Source organism: Eptesicus fuscus, chromosome 13, assembly GCF_027574615.1.
Source record: "Eptesicus fuscus isolate TK198812 chromosome 13, DD_ASM_mEF_20220401, whole genome shotgun sequence".
Taxonomy (NCBI): Eukaryota; Metazoa; Chordata; class Mammalia; order Chiroptera; family Vespertilionidae; genus Eptesicus; species Eptesicus fuscus.
This window is the reverse complement of record NC_072485.1, coordinates 67,368,001-67,385,870: the sequence shown is the minus strand read 5'-3', so window position 1 is coordinate 67,385,870 and position 17,870 is coordinate 67,368,001. Positions and strand designations below refer to the sequence as shown.

The 17,870-nt window shown below is 55.1% G+C and overlaps 1 protein-coding gene across 3 annotated transcripts; it reads right to left on the bottom strand.

The window, feature by feature from the left end:
• Window positions 1-517: 517 nt before the first annotated feature.
• On the bottom strand, window positions 518-16,127 carry SPI1 (Spi-1 proto-oncogene). 3 transcript variants are annotated; one of them, XM_008146730.3, is made up of 5 exons: window positions 15,886-16,127; window positions 13,178-13,277; window positions 2,901-3,088; window positions 1,915-2,077; window positions 518-1,422 (listed from the first exon to the last, which is right to left on the bottom strand). In XM_008146730.3, the coding sequence occupies exons 1-5, from the start codon at window positions 15,928-15,930 to the stop codon at window positions 1,103-1,105; spliced, it is 816 nt and encodes a 271-aa protein (XP_008144952.1). In that variant the 5' UTR covers window positions 15,931-16,127; the 3' UTR covers window positions 518-1,102. The 3 variants fall into 3 exon arrangements, with proteins under 3 accessions (XP_008144952.1, XP_008144953.1, XP_054580810.1); XM_008146731.3 differs by having other exon boundaries at window positions 13,178-13,274; XM_054724835.1 differs by lacking the exon at window positions 15,886-16,127 and adding an exon at window positions 15,463-15,615 and having other exon boundaries at window positions 13,178-13,274.
• Between the last annotated feature and the right edge of the window lie 1,743 nt (window positions 16,128-17,870).

The following is a 17,870-nucleotide window of genomic DNA, read 5'->3' as shown; positions in this document are numbered from 1 at the left end:
CAGGATCGGGGTTCTCTGCGGTCTGCAGGCCGCTTCGGGAGTTACCTCCCTCCCGCTGTCGACCGCCACTTCTTGCTGCTGAGGCTCCCGCCGCCCTCCGCCGTTCCTCCCCTGCTGTGGCCTGGGAGCCAGAGAGCACCAGACACCGGCCCACCCAGGGGGCCTGCTCACACGGATTCCGGGCGGACGCTCTGTGTCCCACTGGGCACATGGGGTCACCTTGCTGGCCTGTACCCCATTCCAGACACGCGAAGCCTCCTCCTCACACTGACGGGGCAGCTCACCTGGAGCTCCGCCGGCCTGCGGCCCTCGCCAGCTCTGTGACCTTGAACAAATTATCTGACCCCTCTGAGCTCCGTTCCCCAGTCTACACCGGGGGATGATATCAGACCCCGCTTCTCAAGGCTGCCATGGACTCAATGGCCACGACCGTCACCACCACCACCACGAGGGCATCACCCAAGGATCGTGAGGTGAAGCCTCATTGGGGCTTTTTCAAAAAACCATGTACCAGGTGTGGAGGGCTTTGTAATGATTTATTTCCCTAATGAAAACGGAGGACCATTCTGTCCACAGCTCTAACTCCGGCCGATCCCTGTGTCCTCACATCCCAGCCTCTAAGCACTGGGTGTCCTCAGTAAGTGCCCGATACATAAGTGGGAAAAGGGAGATCACGGGGGCGGGGTGGGGGGGCGGGCGGACAGTCCATTTTAAAAGAGACTCTCTGTGCTGCAAGAGTTTCTTGAGGAAGCGGACGGGACAGCGGTGTGAGAGGGCGAGGGGCTGACAGGGCGGGTCATGTACACGGGTCGGATGGCTTCGGCTCCCAAGGAAGCCCCTGGTGGCACTAAGCCGGGCTGACCCTCTCCAGCGGTCAGACCCCAGGTGCCTTTTGGAGCCAGGGCTGGAGTCCTGGTGGGAGGCGAAGCAGGGATGCGGGTTGGGGCCGGAGGAGGAGGGAGTGAGTGGTGAGGCGCGCCTGGCCCCCCACAGTCCTGCCCTGGCCCCTGGGCGCTTCCCTCCCTGTGTCCGGGCTGGGAGAGGGGTTAATGCTATGGCCAGCAGGGAGGCCTGGTGGGCCCGGCGGGGCACTCGCTGGGGCTCAGTGGGGCGGGTGGCGCCGCTCGGCCAGGGCCCCGCGGCCCAGCACCTCCCCGCTGAACTGGTAGGTGAGCTTCTTCTTGACCTTCTTGACCTCGCCCGTCTTGCCGTAGTTGCGCAGGGCACGGGCCATCTTCTGGTAGGTCATCTTCTTCCGGTTGCCCTTCTGGATGCCCCAGCGGTGTGCCAGCGCCTCCTTGTGCTTGGACGAGAACTGGAAGGTGCCCTTGTCCTTGTCCACCCACCAGATGCTGTCCTTCATGTCCCCGCTGCGGAGCAGGTCGAGCAGGAACTGGTACAGGCGGATCTTCTTCTTGCTGCCTGTGGGGGCGGGGGGTGGGCGGTCAGCGCCCCAGCATGGGACCCGTGTCCACCACCCAGAAAGGGGCCCCTGGGAGTTCCCTGTGGGGAAGGACGGGATTCGGGGAGGTCCACAGGGGAACCAGCTCCCCCACCCTATGCCTGGCACACACACTCCCACTCACACCCACTCACACACAGCACAGAGGGGTGCAGAAGCACACACACCCGTCCACCCCCAGGCACAGAGCGGCTGTGTACACTCAGCTCTCATGCACACATGCGCACAGACACACACACACACACATAGGTATAGACGGCCACAGATGCTCCCACAAGGTACACAGGAACCCACACATTGGCAAACGTTCACACGCTCGGCTCTGCCGTGTGACGGCTGCATCACACACTCAGCTCTGTGGTACGACTGCTGCATCCGAGTCGGCCTTGGCGGGAGTGGGCATGGGGCACAGATATGGCCAGAATGGGGCCTGGGGCTGGGCCCCCCCCTACCTGTTTCCCCGTGCAGGAGGCCCGGCCCTGGCTCCAGGCCATCGGCCTCTCCATCGGACACCTCCAGTGGGGGGCTCTGCCGCTCGCCCTCCTCCTCATCCGTGCTGGGCTGGGCCGGGGACAGGGAGGGGTACTGGAGGCACATGCGGGGCAGGTAAGAGACCTGCAAAGAGAGTTGAGGTCAGGGAGGGACGGTGGGAGCTCAGGCTGCAAGGCAGGGGTCACTGAGTGAGACAAGTGCTGAGGGCGGGAGGTCAGCAGGAGCCAGAAAGATCTGGAAGAAGGCTGGGGACATGGGAGGTCCATCAGGTTGCAGGCAGGGCCCCCGCACACCAGGGTGCAGGTCGTGAAATCCCGTCAAGCTGGACCCCCTTGTCCGGGGCTAAGTGGCCCGGGAAGGGGCCCTTTTTTCTCACGCACACGAAGGTACCCTAGGGACGAGCAGTGCCTGGGTAAGAAGTGGGGGTGAAGAGTGCCCGAGTGAATGACGAGGAGTGAGTGAAAGGCAGTGGAGGTCAGTGAGGGGTGGCGGAGGTCAGTGGAGGTCACTGACGGGGATTAGGGTCGGTGGGCTGAGGAGGGTCAGTAGACAGGGTCAGTGAGGAGAGGGAGGGGCCCGTAGGGGTCAGTGCAGGTCCGTGCTCAGTGACTTGGATGCCAGATCCCTCAGGGCCGAGTGAACGAGAGTCGCAGCCAGTGCGGGTCAGGAAGGCCTCGGACAAGGCCGTGAGGGTCGAGTGGATCAGTGTGTGGTGGGGGGTTATCTGGACTGTCCATCGTGGGGAGAGAGGAGAGAAGGGGCATGGGGTCATGAGGTCAGCCAGAGGGCCAGGAGGAGCCGTTGGGGCTCCGGCCGCCGTTGGTGCGGTGGGGCAGGAAGCCGGGTTGAGTAAGAGCCTGTGTCAGCTTCCTGTGGAGCTGGGCCTCCCCGCCGGCCGGCCCCGGGCTCCTGCGGGCCAGGCCGGGCCGGGCCGGGCCGCACGCACCTGGTGACTGAGGCCGGCGTGGGGGGGCACCATGGGGGTGTCCAGCACGTGCATCTGCTCCAGCTCCATGTGGCGGTAGAGCTGCTGCAGCTGCGGGGGCTGCACGCTCTGCAGCTCCGTGAAGTGGTTCTCCGCGAAGCTCTCGAACTCGCTGTGCACGTGGTGCGGGTGGAAGTCCCAGAGGTGGTCTGCGGGGCACAGCCAGGCAGCAGGCGGTGAGCCCGGTGGGCCCGGCAGGGAAAGGTCAGAATGATTTTAAAAATAAGAACACCGGGCCGGCCCGGCTGGGCAGCTCAGCTGGTTAGAGCATCATCCTCATACCCCAAGGTTGTGGGTTCACTCCCCAGCCAGGGCACATACAAGAAGCAACCAATGAAGTCATAAATAAGTGGAGCAACAAATCAATATTCCCCACCCCCTCTCTCTCTCCTTTCCTTTCTCGCTCTAAAAGTAATCACTATCCCTGGCCGATGTGGCTCAGTTGGTTGAACATTGTCCCGTGTACCCAAAGGTAGCTGGTTTGATTCCTGGTCAGGGCACATGCCCAGTTGTGGGTTCAGTCCCTGGTCAGGGTGTGTGTGGGAGGCAACCAATCGATGTTTCTCTCTCACATTGATGTCTCTCTCTCTCTCTCTCTCTCTCTCTCTCTCAAAAAAAAAAAAAAAAGGCTGAAACTGGTTTGGCTCAGTGGATAGAGCGTCGGCCTGCGGACTGAATGGTCCCAGGTTCGATTCTGGTCAAGGGCATGTACCTTGGTTGCGGGCACATCCCCAGTGGGGGGTGTGCAGGAGGCAGCTGATCGATGTTTCTCTCTTATCAATGTTTCTAACTTTCTATCCCTCTCCCTTCCTCTCTGTAAAAAAATCAATAAAATATATTTTTTTTAAAAATCAATAAAGAAAATGTTAATCAATAAAAAGAATGCCAGGTCTTATGGGGCAATTACCAGGGGCCAGGCTGAGCTACAGGTGGCATCAGCCATCTAATGGCCAGCGTGTGATTTGACAATCCCACTTTATAGATGAGGACCCTGAGGCTCGGAGAGGCCGCACACCTAGCGTGCCCCTGGTCAAAGGCTTCGTCACTGGCAGAGCCAGGACCCAGGGCTGAAGCAAAGTCTGCGTTCTCAACCACATTTCTATTCTGCCTCCCACGCGGCCACGAGGACACGGGCTTTGCGCCAGAGTCTGCCTCTTGGTTCTGGCATCAACCACCCTCAGTTGGCTCACCTCTAAAACGGGGGTCATAGCTATCAGGAGATGGCCAGTGAGTTCGCATTTGTAAAGCCCCCAGCTCCAGAGGAGGCCGGGAGTGAAGACCTCCCAGGGGTTCCTGAGCTGACTGGCCGCCGCAGTCACAGGCACACAGCCTTGTCACACGGCCCAGGTGTGCGCCCGCGAAGTCACAGGGCTGACATTCTCCACGCACAGGGCCGCTCCGCGCCCACGGTGCTGCCCCGGCGAAGCCATGCCCTGGGGCAGCTGTGTCTGTTCCTGCGAGGTTCCCGGGACCCGAGGCTTCCTGGAAACTCCCCCACGGGTGCTTTCAGTCTGCGGTGGGGTGGACTCGAGGTTGGGGAACAGTCACACGCCACTGGCAGCCCTGTTTGGGGACTCGGGCAGGTCTTCACCGTGGTTCCTCTGGGCACCTTTTCCAGGAACAAAAACTGCCACATGTCTGAGGACTTCCTGGGTGCATTTTGGGGTCCAGAAGAAGGTGTGGTGATAAAGGGACAAGAGGGACCCAGACACAGAGTGTATGGGAGGCTAGGCTAGGGCAGCGTCTCTGGGACAAGCACAAGGCCCTGCAGGGGGACCCCCACCGGCACATGTGCGCATGTGTGTGTGACGTGCGCCTGTCTGTCTCCCTCTTTCTTGTTCTCTCTCGCACAAGCATATACCCACTCACACATCCCCGAGAAATGACATGTGTTTTGGGGGGCTCTGTGGTGGCTTTGCCATGTGACCCTGAGCCTCTCGTTCCCCAGGCTAAAAGCGGGAGGCCTGGCTGGGTGGTTAACTGATGTCCCAATCACGTGTGAAATCATTCCTCAGTCCAGACTCCCACCTCTGTGAGGCCGCAGAGCAGAGAGGGGAGAAATACATGATCTGGGAGTCAGGCAGACCTGGGTTCAAAGTCTGACTCTGCCGTTTACCACTGTGTGACACAGGCAGGTCACTGTACCTCCCCAAGCCTCAGTTTCCTCGCCTGTGAGATGGGGCTAATCATTACACCCATCTCCGAGGCTTGTGGTGAGGATTCAGTGAGCCTGCAAAGTGCTTCGACTAGAGCCTGGCACAAACAAACCTCTATTACTATTACTACTGTTACTAGTTCAGTTCAAGAGCCCAGATTAGCACTTGAGCAAAAGGCAAACGCTTTGATATCTATTTATTCCCTCCTCTTCCCTCTGCTCCTGTCTCCTTAGTCAATGGCCCTGAGAAACAGTTTTAGGGGCCCCGCTGTCCCGCTCCCTCAGAGGCTGGAGCGGGGCCCCCGCACAAACCAGGGTGGCAGTGACTGCTTTTATTCAGCTCTGTATTCCCAGTGCCTGGACCCAGCAGGCTCTCAGCAAACATTTCCTGAATGTGTGAATGAATCCTATTCTCCCAAGCACTCTCTGACTCTCCTCCACAAAATTACTAAACCAAAGGGAAGACAAAGCAGCACTTCATTTGTACGTTCATCTTGCCGTGCGTTAGCGAGATCCAGAAACTCCCCCTGTGCTGGCTCTGTCCTCGGAGACAGGCCCTTTGGGGGCTCTGGGGTTTAGTGAGCAGACCCGGGTTCTTCTTTAGCTGTAAATCCACCCTCTGGCCCCACTCCTGGCCCCCACCATTTCTGCCTTCTGCTGACCGAGTTGAAGATGCATTCATCCTCATAGAATGCCCCATCGATCCTGCCCGCCAACCCCCACCCTCACACTCACTCCACTTCGGGGTTGGGGGAACCCTGAGTACATGCAGCTCTTTAGGTGTGGGGGAGGGTCCTAGCTGCTCTTTCCCTCCTGTTCCCACCTCTGTTCTAGCTCCACCTGAGGCCATGGGCTCACTCTGGTGGTCCCAGCCTGAGGCCAGCATTTCCCAAAGCAGGTCACAGTCGACCTTCATCCAAACCTCCCTGTGTGTGACTCCAGGGGACTGCACTCCTACCACTCTCTCATACCACCTCTGAGGAGCAAGACTGTTAATGGACGCTTTAGGTAAGACCCATGGGGACAGACTTTGCTGACTGCTCTTACCCATCTGCTGGTCTACCATCATCCACCCCCTCCATCATCCATTCTTCATCCACTCATCATCCAACCATTAACTATCCATGATCCATCCACCTCCAAACACCCATCCATCTGTCATTCAGACATCCATGCACCCATCCATTCATCCATCTAGCATCCATCCAGTCAGCAATAACCCATTCATCTAAATCTTTCATTTCCTCCTTCTCAACCAGCTCCCAATTTGGGACCAAAGTCCTATCCACACATCCCTATTCTTACTCAGGTTTTTGGTTTCACTGATTCCTGTATGTAACCAGGACACACAAACACACACACACAAAGGAAATTCAAAACAACCCCACTCACAAAAAAACTCAAGCCTGGGTGTCATTTAGTTGACCTTATCTCCCCAGAAGAGAAATCCCAGCCTGAAGCCAGGGCTCCCCCAGGGGAGCAGAAGTAAGAACAAGACAGGAGGGAGATGAGGAATTAAGAAAGCAAGAGCTGAGGAGAAACCTTCTCAGCACGTCACCGATCACTGGGCTCCTGAAGGCCAGCCTCCTGCAAATTCCTCAGAGATGGCTTAGAGTGGAGAGCTCCAGGCGCCGAGGTACTTGGTACTCTCTCCCTGGGATCTTAGTTATTAGGCTTTAGTCATCTCCCTTGTTGCAAAGACAAATCTGGAAGAACCTGAGTTGTGTTCATCCCACAGCACCTAGCAATGTGCTTGAGATTTAAAGATGCTTACATATAGTTATTGGGTGGATAAGTCAGTGGGAGATGGATGGAGGGTTTGGTAGGTGGAGGGAAGGAAAATTGGAAAGGTGAATGATTAAATTGATACATGGATAAACAAGTTGATGGTTAGTACTATGAAAGAGTATATGGGAAGATGGATGGATGGATGGATGGATGGATGGATGGATGGATGGATGGAGAGAAGGAGTCATACTTTGGAACTCTGTTTTCTTTACCAACCCCACCACAAATAGCAAGTCCTATCAAACCCAGTAGGGCAGCTATTATCCAAAAGCAGAAAATGACTAGTGTTGGTGAGGATGTGGAGAAACCGGCACACTTGTGCCCTGCTGGTAGGAATGTGAAATGACACAGCCACTGTGGAAAACAGTATGATGGTTCCTCAAAAAGATAAAAATACAATCACCACATGATCCAGAAATTCCACTTCTGCGTATAACTCCAAAAGAACTCGGAAGCAGGGATTGGAGGAGATATTTGTACACCCATGTTCACAGCAGCATTATTCACAATAACTAAAGCAACCCAGGTTCCCAACGACAGAGGAATGGATAAACAAAATGCAGTATATACAGACAGCGGAATAGTATTCAGCCCTGAAAAGGAAAGAAATTCTGACGCTGGCTGCAACATGGACATGGAGGACATTATGCTGAATGAAATAAGCCAGACACGAGAGGAGAAACACTGTATGATTTCACTCGTATGTGGTACCTAATGTAGAGAAACAGACAGTAGACTGGTGGTTGCCAAGGGCTGAGGGGAGGGGAAAATGGGGAGTTAGCATTTAATGGGGGCAGAGCTCCAGTCTTACGAGATGGAAGAGCTCTGGAGAGGGGTGATGGTGGTCACCCAGCAATGTGAGTGTGCGTGGTGCTACTGAACTGCACACTTAAATGCGGTCACAATGATAAATTTTCTATTATGTGTATTTCACCACAATTAAAAAATAATCATAACAAACAGCAAATTCTATGAGCCCCGCCTTCAAAAATCTATCCTGAATCTATCCACTCCTGCCTGTCTCTACAGCCAGCACCCTCGTCCGAGCCCGCGTCATCTCTTGCCTGGATTATTCCAACCGTTTCCTGCCTGAGCCTGCATCCTCTCCATCTATTCTCTACACGGCAGCCAAAGAAATCTTTTTAAAAGCTTATTCAGTGGATCCACTAGATACTATAAACTCCCAAACAAAACTAAACAAACAAACAATAGGTTACATTCAAAAAAAGAGGATGTGGAAAGGCTTCCGGCTTCCCAAGAAAACTCTGGTAACCAGAAGACAGTAGAGAAACGCTTTCAAATTTCTTTTTTAAATATAAATATATTTTATAATATATATATATATTTATATATATATATATTATTTAATTTATTTCAGAGAGGAAGGGAGAGAGAGAGAGAGAAACATCAATGATGAGAGAATCATTGATTGGCTGCCTCCTGCATGCCCCCTACTGGGGGGAATCGCACTCGAAACCTGGGCATGTGCCCTTGGCCGGAATCGAACCCGGGACCATTTCATCCACAGGCCAACTCTCTATCCACTGAGCCAAACTGCTAGGGCACGCTTTCAAATTTCTAAGGAGAAAAAATGATGTTTAACCCCGATTTCTATACACAGCCACGCTGCCATTAATCAAGTGAAAGCATAGATTAAAGACACGAGGTAAAACAAATAACCGCAAAACCTTACCCACACCCTTTTCAGGAAACTATACTGATAAGATTAACAAATCCTTATAGTATAGCATTCATTGTTCTAAGCATTTTACATACAATAACTCAATCTTCACAACAATCCCATGAAGTAGAGAAAGTTGAGGCACAGAGGGGTGAAGTATCCTGCCCAGGGTCACCCCAGATAGTGATGGAGAGGTGGGGTGTGTTCCCCAGCAACCTAGTCCCAGAATGAGGGCTCTTCTCTCCTCGATACACTGCCCCTGAGAGACGCGGGGATGAGAACATACAGGTAAAGTACGCCAGGTGGCTCAGCTGTAATAGTCACATGGTCATAATAGTGGAAAATTCAGATACATTTAACAAAAGTTACTGCACAGGGAAAGGCAAATACTGTATGATCTCACTTATACGTGGAATCTTAAAAAAAAACCAAAAACACAAAACTCGCCCTACCTGGTTTGGCTCAATGGATAGAGCGTAGACCTGCGGACTAAAGGGTCCCAGGTTCGATTCCAGTCAGGGGTACATGCCTGGGTTGCGGGCTCTATCCCCAGTAGGGGACATGCAGGAGGCAGCCGATCAATGGTTCTCTCTCATCATTGATGTTTCTATCTCTCTCTCTCCCTCTTCCTTCCTCCCTGAAATTAATAAAAATATATTTTTAAAAAAACACAAAACGCATAGAAACAGAGATCAGATTTGTGGTTGCCAGAGGCAGGGGATGGGGTGGTGGGTGGGGAATTGACGGAAGGTGGTCAAAGGCATACATTTCCAGGTATAAGATAAGTAAGTCCTGGGATGCAATGTACAACATGATGGCTACGGTTAACACTGCTGTGTGGGATGTTTAAAAGTTGCTAGAAGTTCTCATCACAAGGAAAAAGAATTTTGTGACTATACGAGGTGACGGATGCTAATTAAACTTGTGGTAGTCAAGTTTATAAATATATAAAAATAATATATATACATAAGCATGCATGAGGTCATTATGCTGTATACCTTAATGTATACAGTGTTACACAGGGGTCCTCAAACTTTTTAAACAGGGGGCCAGTTCACTGTCCCTCAGACCGTTGGAGGGCCGGACTATAGTTTAAAAAAAACTATGAACAAATTCCTATGCACACTGCACATATCTTATTTTGAAGTAAAAAAACAAAACGGCAAAAACACCTGCATGTGGCCCGCGGGCCGTAGTTTGAGGACGCCTGGTGTTACATGTCAATTAATTAATAAAACTAGAAAAAAAGAAAAAGGTTGCTATACACTTACCTTGGTATGTGTGGAGAAGTGAGTGTGTGTGTATTGTGAATGACTAGAAAGCCAACTTCTCAACTTTTATAGTGCAGGTGCGTAGATCAAGCTAGATCCAGCTCCACCTAACATATAGATTATTTTTAATCTATCTCTGATATGCTATGGATGTCATGAAGAAATGTCTATAAGTTGAAGTAAAAAAAAATGGCACATAGCAGAGCAGTGTGATAGCACAATTTCATTTTTGAATGAATAGCCTCCACACATGTATAGCAAATATTTACAAACATACAGAATTATATATGTAGAATAAAATGTGAGTATAGACTGAGGATGCTATCAGTGGGGAGTAAGGTTGGAAAGAGAGAAATATTTTACTTGATGTACTGTTAGATTTTTCTTTTTTTTTTAGATTTTTGCAATGAGTAATTGTTATTTTAATAATTCAAAAGTTAAAATTTATTTAGAATTTCACCACACACACACACACACACACACACACACACACACACACACACACGGTTATTCAGATCACGTCATTTTCCTGCTCAAAACCTCCAATGGCTGCTATTGTTTGTGGATAAAATTCAAACTCCCGCCCTGGCGCTCAGGCCCTGTGCAGTCTGCCCCCTGCAGACCCTGCCTACCTTTTACCTCCACCCCCCACCCCGTGCTCACAGCCACTCTGGCCCTTTACCCAGGACGCCCAGCCCCCACCTGCCTTTGCACACATGTTCCTCCTCTTCACTCAGGTGTCACTCAACAGTCACTTCCTCGGGGGCCCTCCCTGACCACCCATGTTCAAGTAGCCCCCCACACAGACGTGCCACATTGCATCGCTCTGCTTTTTACGGAACTTAGGATTACATGTCTGCTTATCGGCTTGTTCACGGTCTCCCTCGCTGGAATACAGCTCCACGGGAGGAGCGGCCTTGTCTATGTTACTCCCTTGGAGCCTCCAGTGCCTAGAACGGTGTCTGGTGCACGGCGTGTAATCAGAGGCTATTTGGTGGGTGTGTGGACAAGGGGGTGGGGCAGTAAGTGTTGGCTGGCTGGTGGATCTGTCCCAGGGCCCTCTGTACTCCCCCCGCTCTCCAGCTGCAGCGGGGTGGGGGTCGGGGGGGTTAAGGGGGGAAGGGGGATGCAGCAAAGCTACCCCACCGTGTCCTGGAAGTTTACCGGGCCTGGGACTCAGTACATTAGCTCATATGTTACCTGCATCGCCTCGTTTAATCGTCACAACTCGATGCGGTATTTTCAGGCTCCCAGTTTTATAAATGAGGAAACAGGGCTCAGAGGGATGAAGTCACCTTCTCCGAGGGTACACGCTGAGTGATGGGCCGGGACTGGACTCGGGCCGGCCCGGTGCCTTTTCACTAAGCCTCACTGCCTAACACCCAGACCAAGGAACATGCGGGAACTGGGGGGAGGCTGTGGGGTGTCTCTGCTCTTGAGCCTTCAGACAAGAACTTCCCACAGGTAGTAGGAAGGCCAGACAGACGCCTGGAGGAGTGGGGGCTGGGCCACGTGGGGACGGGGAGGACTCTCTGAAGACACTGGGCCTTCATGACCCAAACAGGGTGCGCGGGCATCTAACCGGGAGTCACTTCCCAGAGATAAGGGATCGGGCTGGGCACCGAGCCAGGTAAGAGCAGGCTTTCTCTCTAAAGCACTCCCTCCATCAGCCGGCCCCAGGCCTAGCTCATTTCTAAATATATGAACAACACCCCCATATTACGTATTAAAGGAGGGGAAACTGAGGCTTCGGTAGACCCAGAGGAAATGCGTCCCAAACCCGGTGAAATTGAGACGGGTCAGGCCCCAGGCCAAAGGATCCGTAATGCTCGAAGCAGCCCCAGGCAGCCCTGAGCTAGCCTGCACCCGAGCCGTCCTGCGGCTTGGAGCCACCAGGGGGCGCCAGTCCTCAAGCCCAGAGGAACCTTCTCAGGTCCTGACTCACAGAGCCCCGATCCTGGCTGGGGGAGTTGAATGAAGGAGACGAGGCTGCGTTTCTTACAGAATCATAAATAAGTTTAAAAGGGTGAAGAAGGATATTTTAAAACCTCTCCAGCCCTGGGGTTCTGAAAGAAGCCTGTGTGTCCCCGGAAGTGGCCTGGAGACACATCCACCACCTCCTCCCCACACATGGCTTCCAGGGATGGTCTTTGTCATAGTTTCCAGGTGTGGGTTCGGGGTGAGCTGTTCACCAGGTTTGGCATCAGATCTGAGAGCCCTAAGTAAGGACTGGCCGCATGTGGCACCCCTGGGTGTGGCCACCAGGTGAAGACTGCCTTCGATGTGCCTGCAGAATGGAGCTCCCCGTGGGACTGGCCCCCAGGGGTGGCCTTCAGGTGTGAGACCTTGCTCAGCTGTGACTCCCAGTGGGCCTCTCCCTCTGGGGCTGCAGATACCCTGGTCTCAGAACCCCAATGAGGACCCATTAACTAGGACACGTCACCTTTGGTCCAGGGGTGTCCCCATCAATATGCCAAGACCCACTCACCCCCCAGCACCTAATGCCTCTCTCTCCTCCCCTGAATTTGCTCCAGGATCATGGCTGGGCCTTGGGGAGGAGGGGCAGGTACATCCTGATAGAAGGACATCCTAGCCCAGGCTCCATTCTCACCCCACCCCAGCAAAGGGGGGACTTCAGCCCTTGCTGAATAAGGGGACCCTCAGAGCCTCCTTTAGCCCAGCAATTGTTAAATTGGGGTTATTCGGTCCCTCAGGGAACATTCCACAATGTGTGGGGACACTTTTGGTTGCCGTGACTGGTGGTCCTACCGGTATCTATGGGTAGAAGCGAGGGACACCACTAACTATCCCACCGTGAACAGGACAGGCCTCACAACCCAGCATTATCTGGTCCCAAGTGCCAATAGGGGTTAAGAAACGCTGCTAGCTACACACAGCAGGGCATGGGCCTGCACCAACAGCTCAGGGTGAGGGGGTGACAAGAACAGAGGAGGAGGGAGAAATTGGGGGGAGAGGGGAGTGGAAAAGCACTGGGCCTGGAGCAGACAGACCTGGGTTCCCCTGACCAGCTGTGCGACCTTGTTCAGATCACTGAGCCTCCTAAGCCTGTTTCCTCGTTTGTAAAAAAACCACAAGGATTGGACCAGAAGGTAAACGTGGAAGAAGCTGGCCTCGTGCCTTGGAGCATCAAAGATGCTCAATAAATGCAGGCTGGGTGTGGGTGTGGGTGTGGAGTGGGGGTTTTAGGAACTAGCATGGTCCAATTCTCAGAATTCCAAAGAGGTCCTGGGAGCCATTTCTTCTTTTTTCTCTCTCCAGACTCCAGGAGGCACTCGGGCGCCCAGGCGGGGCTGGGGAAGTGGGGCGGGGGCCCGGTACTCACCACTGTGGCTCTCGCCATCACTGCTGAGATAGGGGTAATATTCATGCGTTTGGCGTTGGTACAGCTCCGTGTCATAGGGAACCAGGTCTTCCGATGGCTGCTGGGAAAGCAGGTGTCAGGACTCAGGCAGGTGGGGAGACCCCCGCCAGGTTTGCAGCCCCCCCGTATGTAGGGTCCACACTGTCCTCCCAGAACGAGCAGCTGCATCGGGCCTCTCTCTGCTTGGGCCTGGGGGAGGCCACAGAGAGTGGGAGCAGGGACCCAGGAGTGACAGGGACCCTGGAGGTCAGAGGTCAAAAGAGGACAAAGGCTGAGGGGAGAGGACTGCCTCCCTCCAACCCCCAGCCCTTCCTCTTCACAAGCGCCACACACTCACACTCACACTCACACTCACACTCACACTCACACTCACTCACACCCACACTCACACTCACACCCGCACTCACACTCACTCACACTCACACCCACACTCACACTCACACCCGCACTCACACTCACTCACACTCACACCCACACTCACACTCACACTCACACCCGCACTCACACTCACACCCACATTCACACTCACACTCACACCCGCACTCACACCCGCACTCACACTCACACCCGCACTCACACTCACACTCACACCTGCGTGCCCCAATCTCACAGACCCGCCCTCTCATGTTCACACTGATGCACCTACAGCCCCCAAACATACATGTAGTCCCTATGACACGCTCACACACAGCAACTCACGCCCACAGGTCCCCTCGCACTCGCCCTCACACTCACTCTGAAGGTCACTCACAGTCACACTCACTTGTGGTCATGCACACACATACACACTTACGCTCACCCTGGAGGCCCACACAATCACCGGATTCACACACACAGCCACATACTTGCCTTCAAGCACCTTAAACTCATCTCCGTACCTATGTCCTCCCACGATCACTCACATTCCACTTGCACACTCGTGCTCACCACACGCTTGTCCTCCTGCCAGCCCCACAGCCCCCAGCCAACCCCCATTCTCTCACTGCCTGTGCCCAGGCCCCAGGCGGCGTGCTCAGGGCCACTGTGGTCGCCAGCGGCCGCCCACCTGATGGGTTTCAGTCTCACCCAGGCAGGCCCTGGGGGCCATGGGATGGCCAAGCCCTGGTCCTCTCACTGCCCCTCATCCATGCTCCTCCGACACCCTCCCTGGAATCCTCCTTCCCCTCCTTCTCTCCCACCTCCCCTCCCTCTCACTCCTCTTCCCCCCCATCTTCCCCCTCCTCCCCCCCACTCACTGGCACAGGCACAGGGACATGCACACCCACAGTCTTCCCAGCAGTCACCAGGCCTCTCCCCACCCTGAAGCGTGTGCCCAGGATTGCACAACAGTTACTCTGGCCCTCAGGGCTCGGGTTGGGGTCAGGGCTGCCCTGGGAGCCCGCCTCCCCTCCCAGGAGCACTCAGCAGCCCCTGGACGGGGAGAGGGCTGAAGGTTAGGTTTGGGAATCCAAGATGTGCCTCCAGCCCCTCCATCTGGAGTTTAGGGATTGGAGGTCAAGGGTCAGAGACAGGGTGGCCAAGCCCCTAAGCCTATCACCTTCTTGAGACAGAGCTGATTCTTCCTGGGACCACCTCCATCCTCCCCTGCCTCCCCCCACCTCCTTGGTCCCGGGGGGGGGAGGGTGGGACAGGGCCAGGTCAGGGGGCCAGGCCGAGCGAGGAGCCGGGAGCCCAGCACTGGGTCTTCAGGCCGGGCAGCCTGAAGGCTGTGGTGCCTCCCTGGGGCTCTGAGGCCCCACTGGGGTGGACGGCTGGGGTAGGAGGGAAGGGAGCCGGGAAAGCTGAGTCAGGGGGGCAGGCCCTGCCAAGCCCTTCCCCGGGGCTCCCCACCCTTGCTGCGTGAAAAAGGAAAGGGACCCTTTCAGAGGAGCCCACGTCTGACACCCGCCTGAGGCCGCCCCTGTCACCCAGAGCAGGAGCAGGCGGGTGCCCCAGCCCGCTGCCCGGAACTTCCTGGGGTCCCCTGGTCCTGTTTTTTCACCTCGTCTCCGTCCGTCCCAGCCTCGGCCCCTGCCCTAACTCCAATCCCACACTCAACCAGGTCCTACCCAGCCCCAATCTCAGCCCAGGATGTCTCCAGCCCCGGCCTAGCCCCAGCCCTCACTGCAGCCCTAGCCTCCGCCCCACCCCGGCCCCTGCCTCTGCCTGGCCTCTGGTGGACCTTCGGGTCCTGGGCCCAGGCCCTTCGGTCAACAACCATGTCCTCTGTGCCAGGCCTAGGCCGGGCGCTGGGGACCCAGACTTACAGCAGCCTTCGTCCCCAGGAGCTCCCAGGCCGTGGGCGAGACCCCCGGCCCAATGCCTCCTGCTCTCCAGGCTTTACTATCCCAGGGACCGCTTCCCCCATGCCCGTCTCCCCATCTCCTTCCCCGCCACCTCTCCGCCGCCGCCCTCCCCATCCTCGGCCCAGTACCCTGCCCTGGAGCTCAGGCCTGCCACCGAGCCCCGTCTATAAATAACCGTTCAGGCCCCACCGATCACAGCCCCACACGGGCCCAGCCTCAGCCGCCAGGGCATGCTCTGAGGACCCAATGGCCCCCCGCTGGTTCTCAGGCCAGAGCTCCAAGGAGGAAACACCAACTTCCCACTGATAGCAAGCCGGGAGGGCAGCCTGCGGGCGGGCGCCCCGGGGCCACAGGTTGGGCTGGTGGAGGAGTCCCAGTACTCACAGGGGGGACGAGGGGAAACCCTTCCATTTTGCACGCCTGTAACATCCAGCCGAGCTCCGGTCCGGTCCCCTGCCTCGGTGGGGGCCAGTGCGGAGCCCCTAGGGATGGGAAGCCCCGTCAGGGGGCTGGACTGACGCGCGGGCGCAGGGCTTGGGCCTGCCCCTGAGCTACAGGAGCCCTGCGTGAGCCCCCTCCCTTGACATTGCAGGGCCAGCGCAAGTTCCTGATTTTATCGAAGGGCCTGCCACTGGAAGATAGTCCCCTTGGGGTGACATCACCACCCCAGCCCGTTTGCATAAATCTCTTGCGCTACAGGAAGTCTCTGGCCGCTGGGGCAGGTGGTGCTGCAGGGGCCGGCCTGGAAGGCTGTGGGGGCCAGGCCCCCTGCCCGGAGGAAGCTGGGACTGTGAGGGGCGGCCTTGGGGGCTGGGGTGGGGAGGAAGAGTGGGAGGGGGGAAGGCTAGCTCTACCACAGGGAGGCCTTTGCTGCCCCGGGGCTGTGCTGAGGCTCTAACCCCGAACCCCCTGGTTGGCAAACTGTGGCTCGCGAGCCACAAGCGGCTCTTTGGCCCCTTGAGTGTGGCTCTTCCACAAAATTAGGAGTACCCTAATTAAGTTAATAACAATGTACCTACCTGTATAGTTTAAGTTTAAAAAATTTGGCTCTCAAAAGAAATTTCAATCGTTGTACTGTTGATATTTGGCTCTGTTGACTAATGGTTAGGGCCTAAACCCACAAATGCTTCCTTCTCTTGAGACCCACCCCCCCCCCCCCGCCCCCAGGTGGCCAACAGTCACTTCCGTGGGGTCAGGGCTAGTAGGGGTGGCCTCTTGGGGCCTCCACTTTCTGGGGTCAGCCTGGCTGGCGAGGGCTGATCCAACAGATGCCAGGCCTGGCTCTTCCTAGGCCTGGAGCCCCCACGCCCTGGTTCCCACCCAGCCTGGCGCTGGGCTCCAGGACAGGGTCCTCAGCACAGCGCGCTTTCCACTTCCCCCATCCCAGACCCTTCCCAGCGGCCCTCCTTGCACCAAGGGTGGGCCCTGGGTTCTTACACCACCCCTCCCAGTTTCCTGAATATCACCGCTTCTTCCATATCCCTGGGGGCTCTATTCCCAGCCCAGATTTCTGTTTCCTCACCCCTTGCCAATGCCTGAATATCGAATCCAGTCTTTCTAGTTTACTAACCTTCCTTGTCTCTCCATTCATCTGTTTTCCCACCCATTTGTTTATCTATCTGTTTGTCCAACCATCTATCCACTCATCAAGTCAGTCATACATTCGTTTATCTATCAGTTTACCCAACTGTCCATTCATTCATTCATCTGTTAGTCCATTCATCCACTCACCTATCTGTTTATCCACTTGTCCATCTAGCCATCTATATGTTCATAGACCAGCCCATTCATGTGTTATTAATCCATCAGTCTTTCTACTGTACATCCAGCTATCAATCTGTCCACCCATTAGTCCATTTATCCACCTACTCATCCATCCATCAACCTATTCATCTCTCCACCCATCCATTCATCTATCTTATCACCCATTCACATACCCATCACCCATCCATCCATCCACCCACCTGCTCATCACTTCATCCATCCATCCATCCATCCATCCATCCACTCATCCTTTTATCTGTGCACCCTGCCAATATTAATTGAGTTCCAGGCTCTATGCCGAGTGCTGGGAAAATAGAAAAGTAATGGACAAGATCTCTGCCTTCAGAGAGCTCTTGATCTAGTCTGGAGGGCAGAGGGATGACTAAAGACACATTTTGACCCATTGATGTCTAGTGAGTCCAATTTCCTCCCATGTGTAGTCTAACCCCTTGCTTTATATCCCCTCCCCACTAAGACTGGCCTGCCTCCTTCCAGTCAGTAGAACCCCAGACCCCCAAGTGTTTCTTCACTGGCAGCAAAGACCAGGGATCCCCGGTTCACCATTAGATCACCGATGTTTTGCATCCCACTTGGGATTCTCCAGC

Coding starts and splice junctions, on each gene's coding strand:
- SPI1 (XM_054724835.1), bottom strand. CDS start 15,615: ATGGGGAGGGCGGCGGCGGAGAGGTGGCGGGGAAGGAGATGGGGAGAC. Junction 13,275..15,462: donor TCCTGGGGACGAAGGCTGCT/GTAAGTCTGGGT, acceptor CTTTCCCAGCAG/CCATCGGAAGACCTGGTTCC. Junction 1,423..1,914: donor CCTCCTGCACGGGGAAACAG/GTAGGGGGGGGC, acceptor CCGCCCCCACAG/GCAGCAAGAAGAAGATCCGC.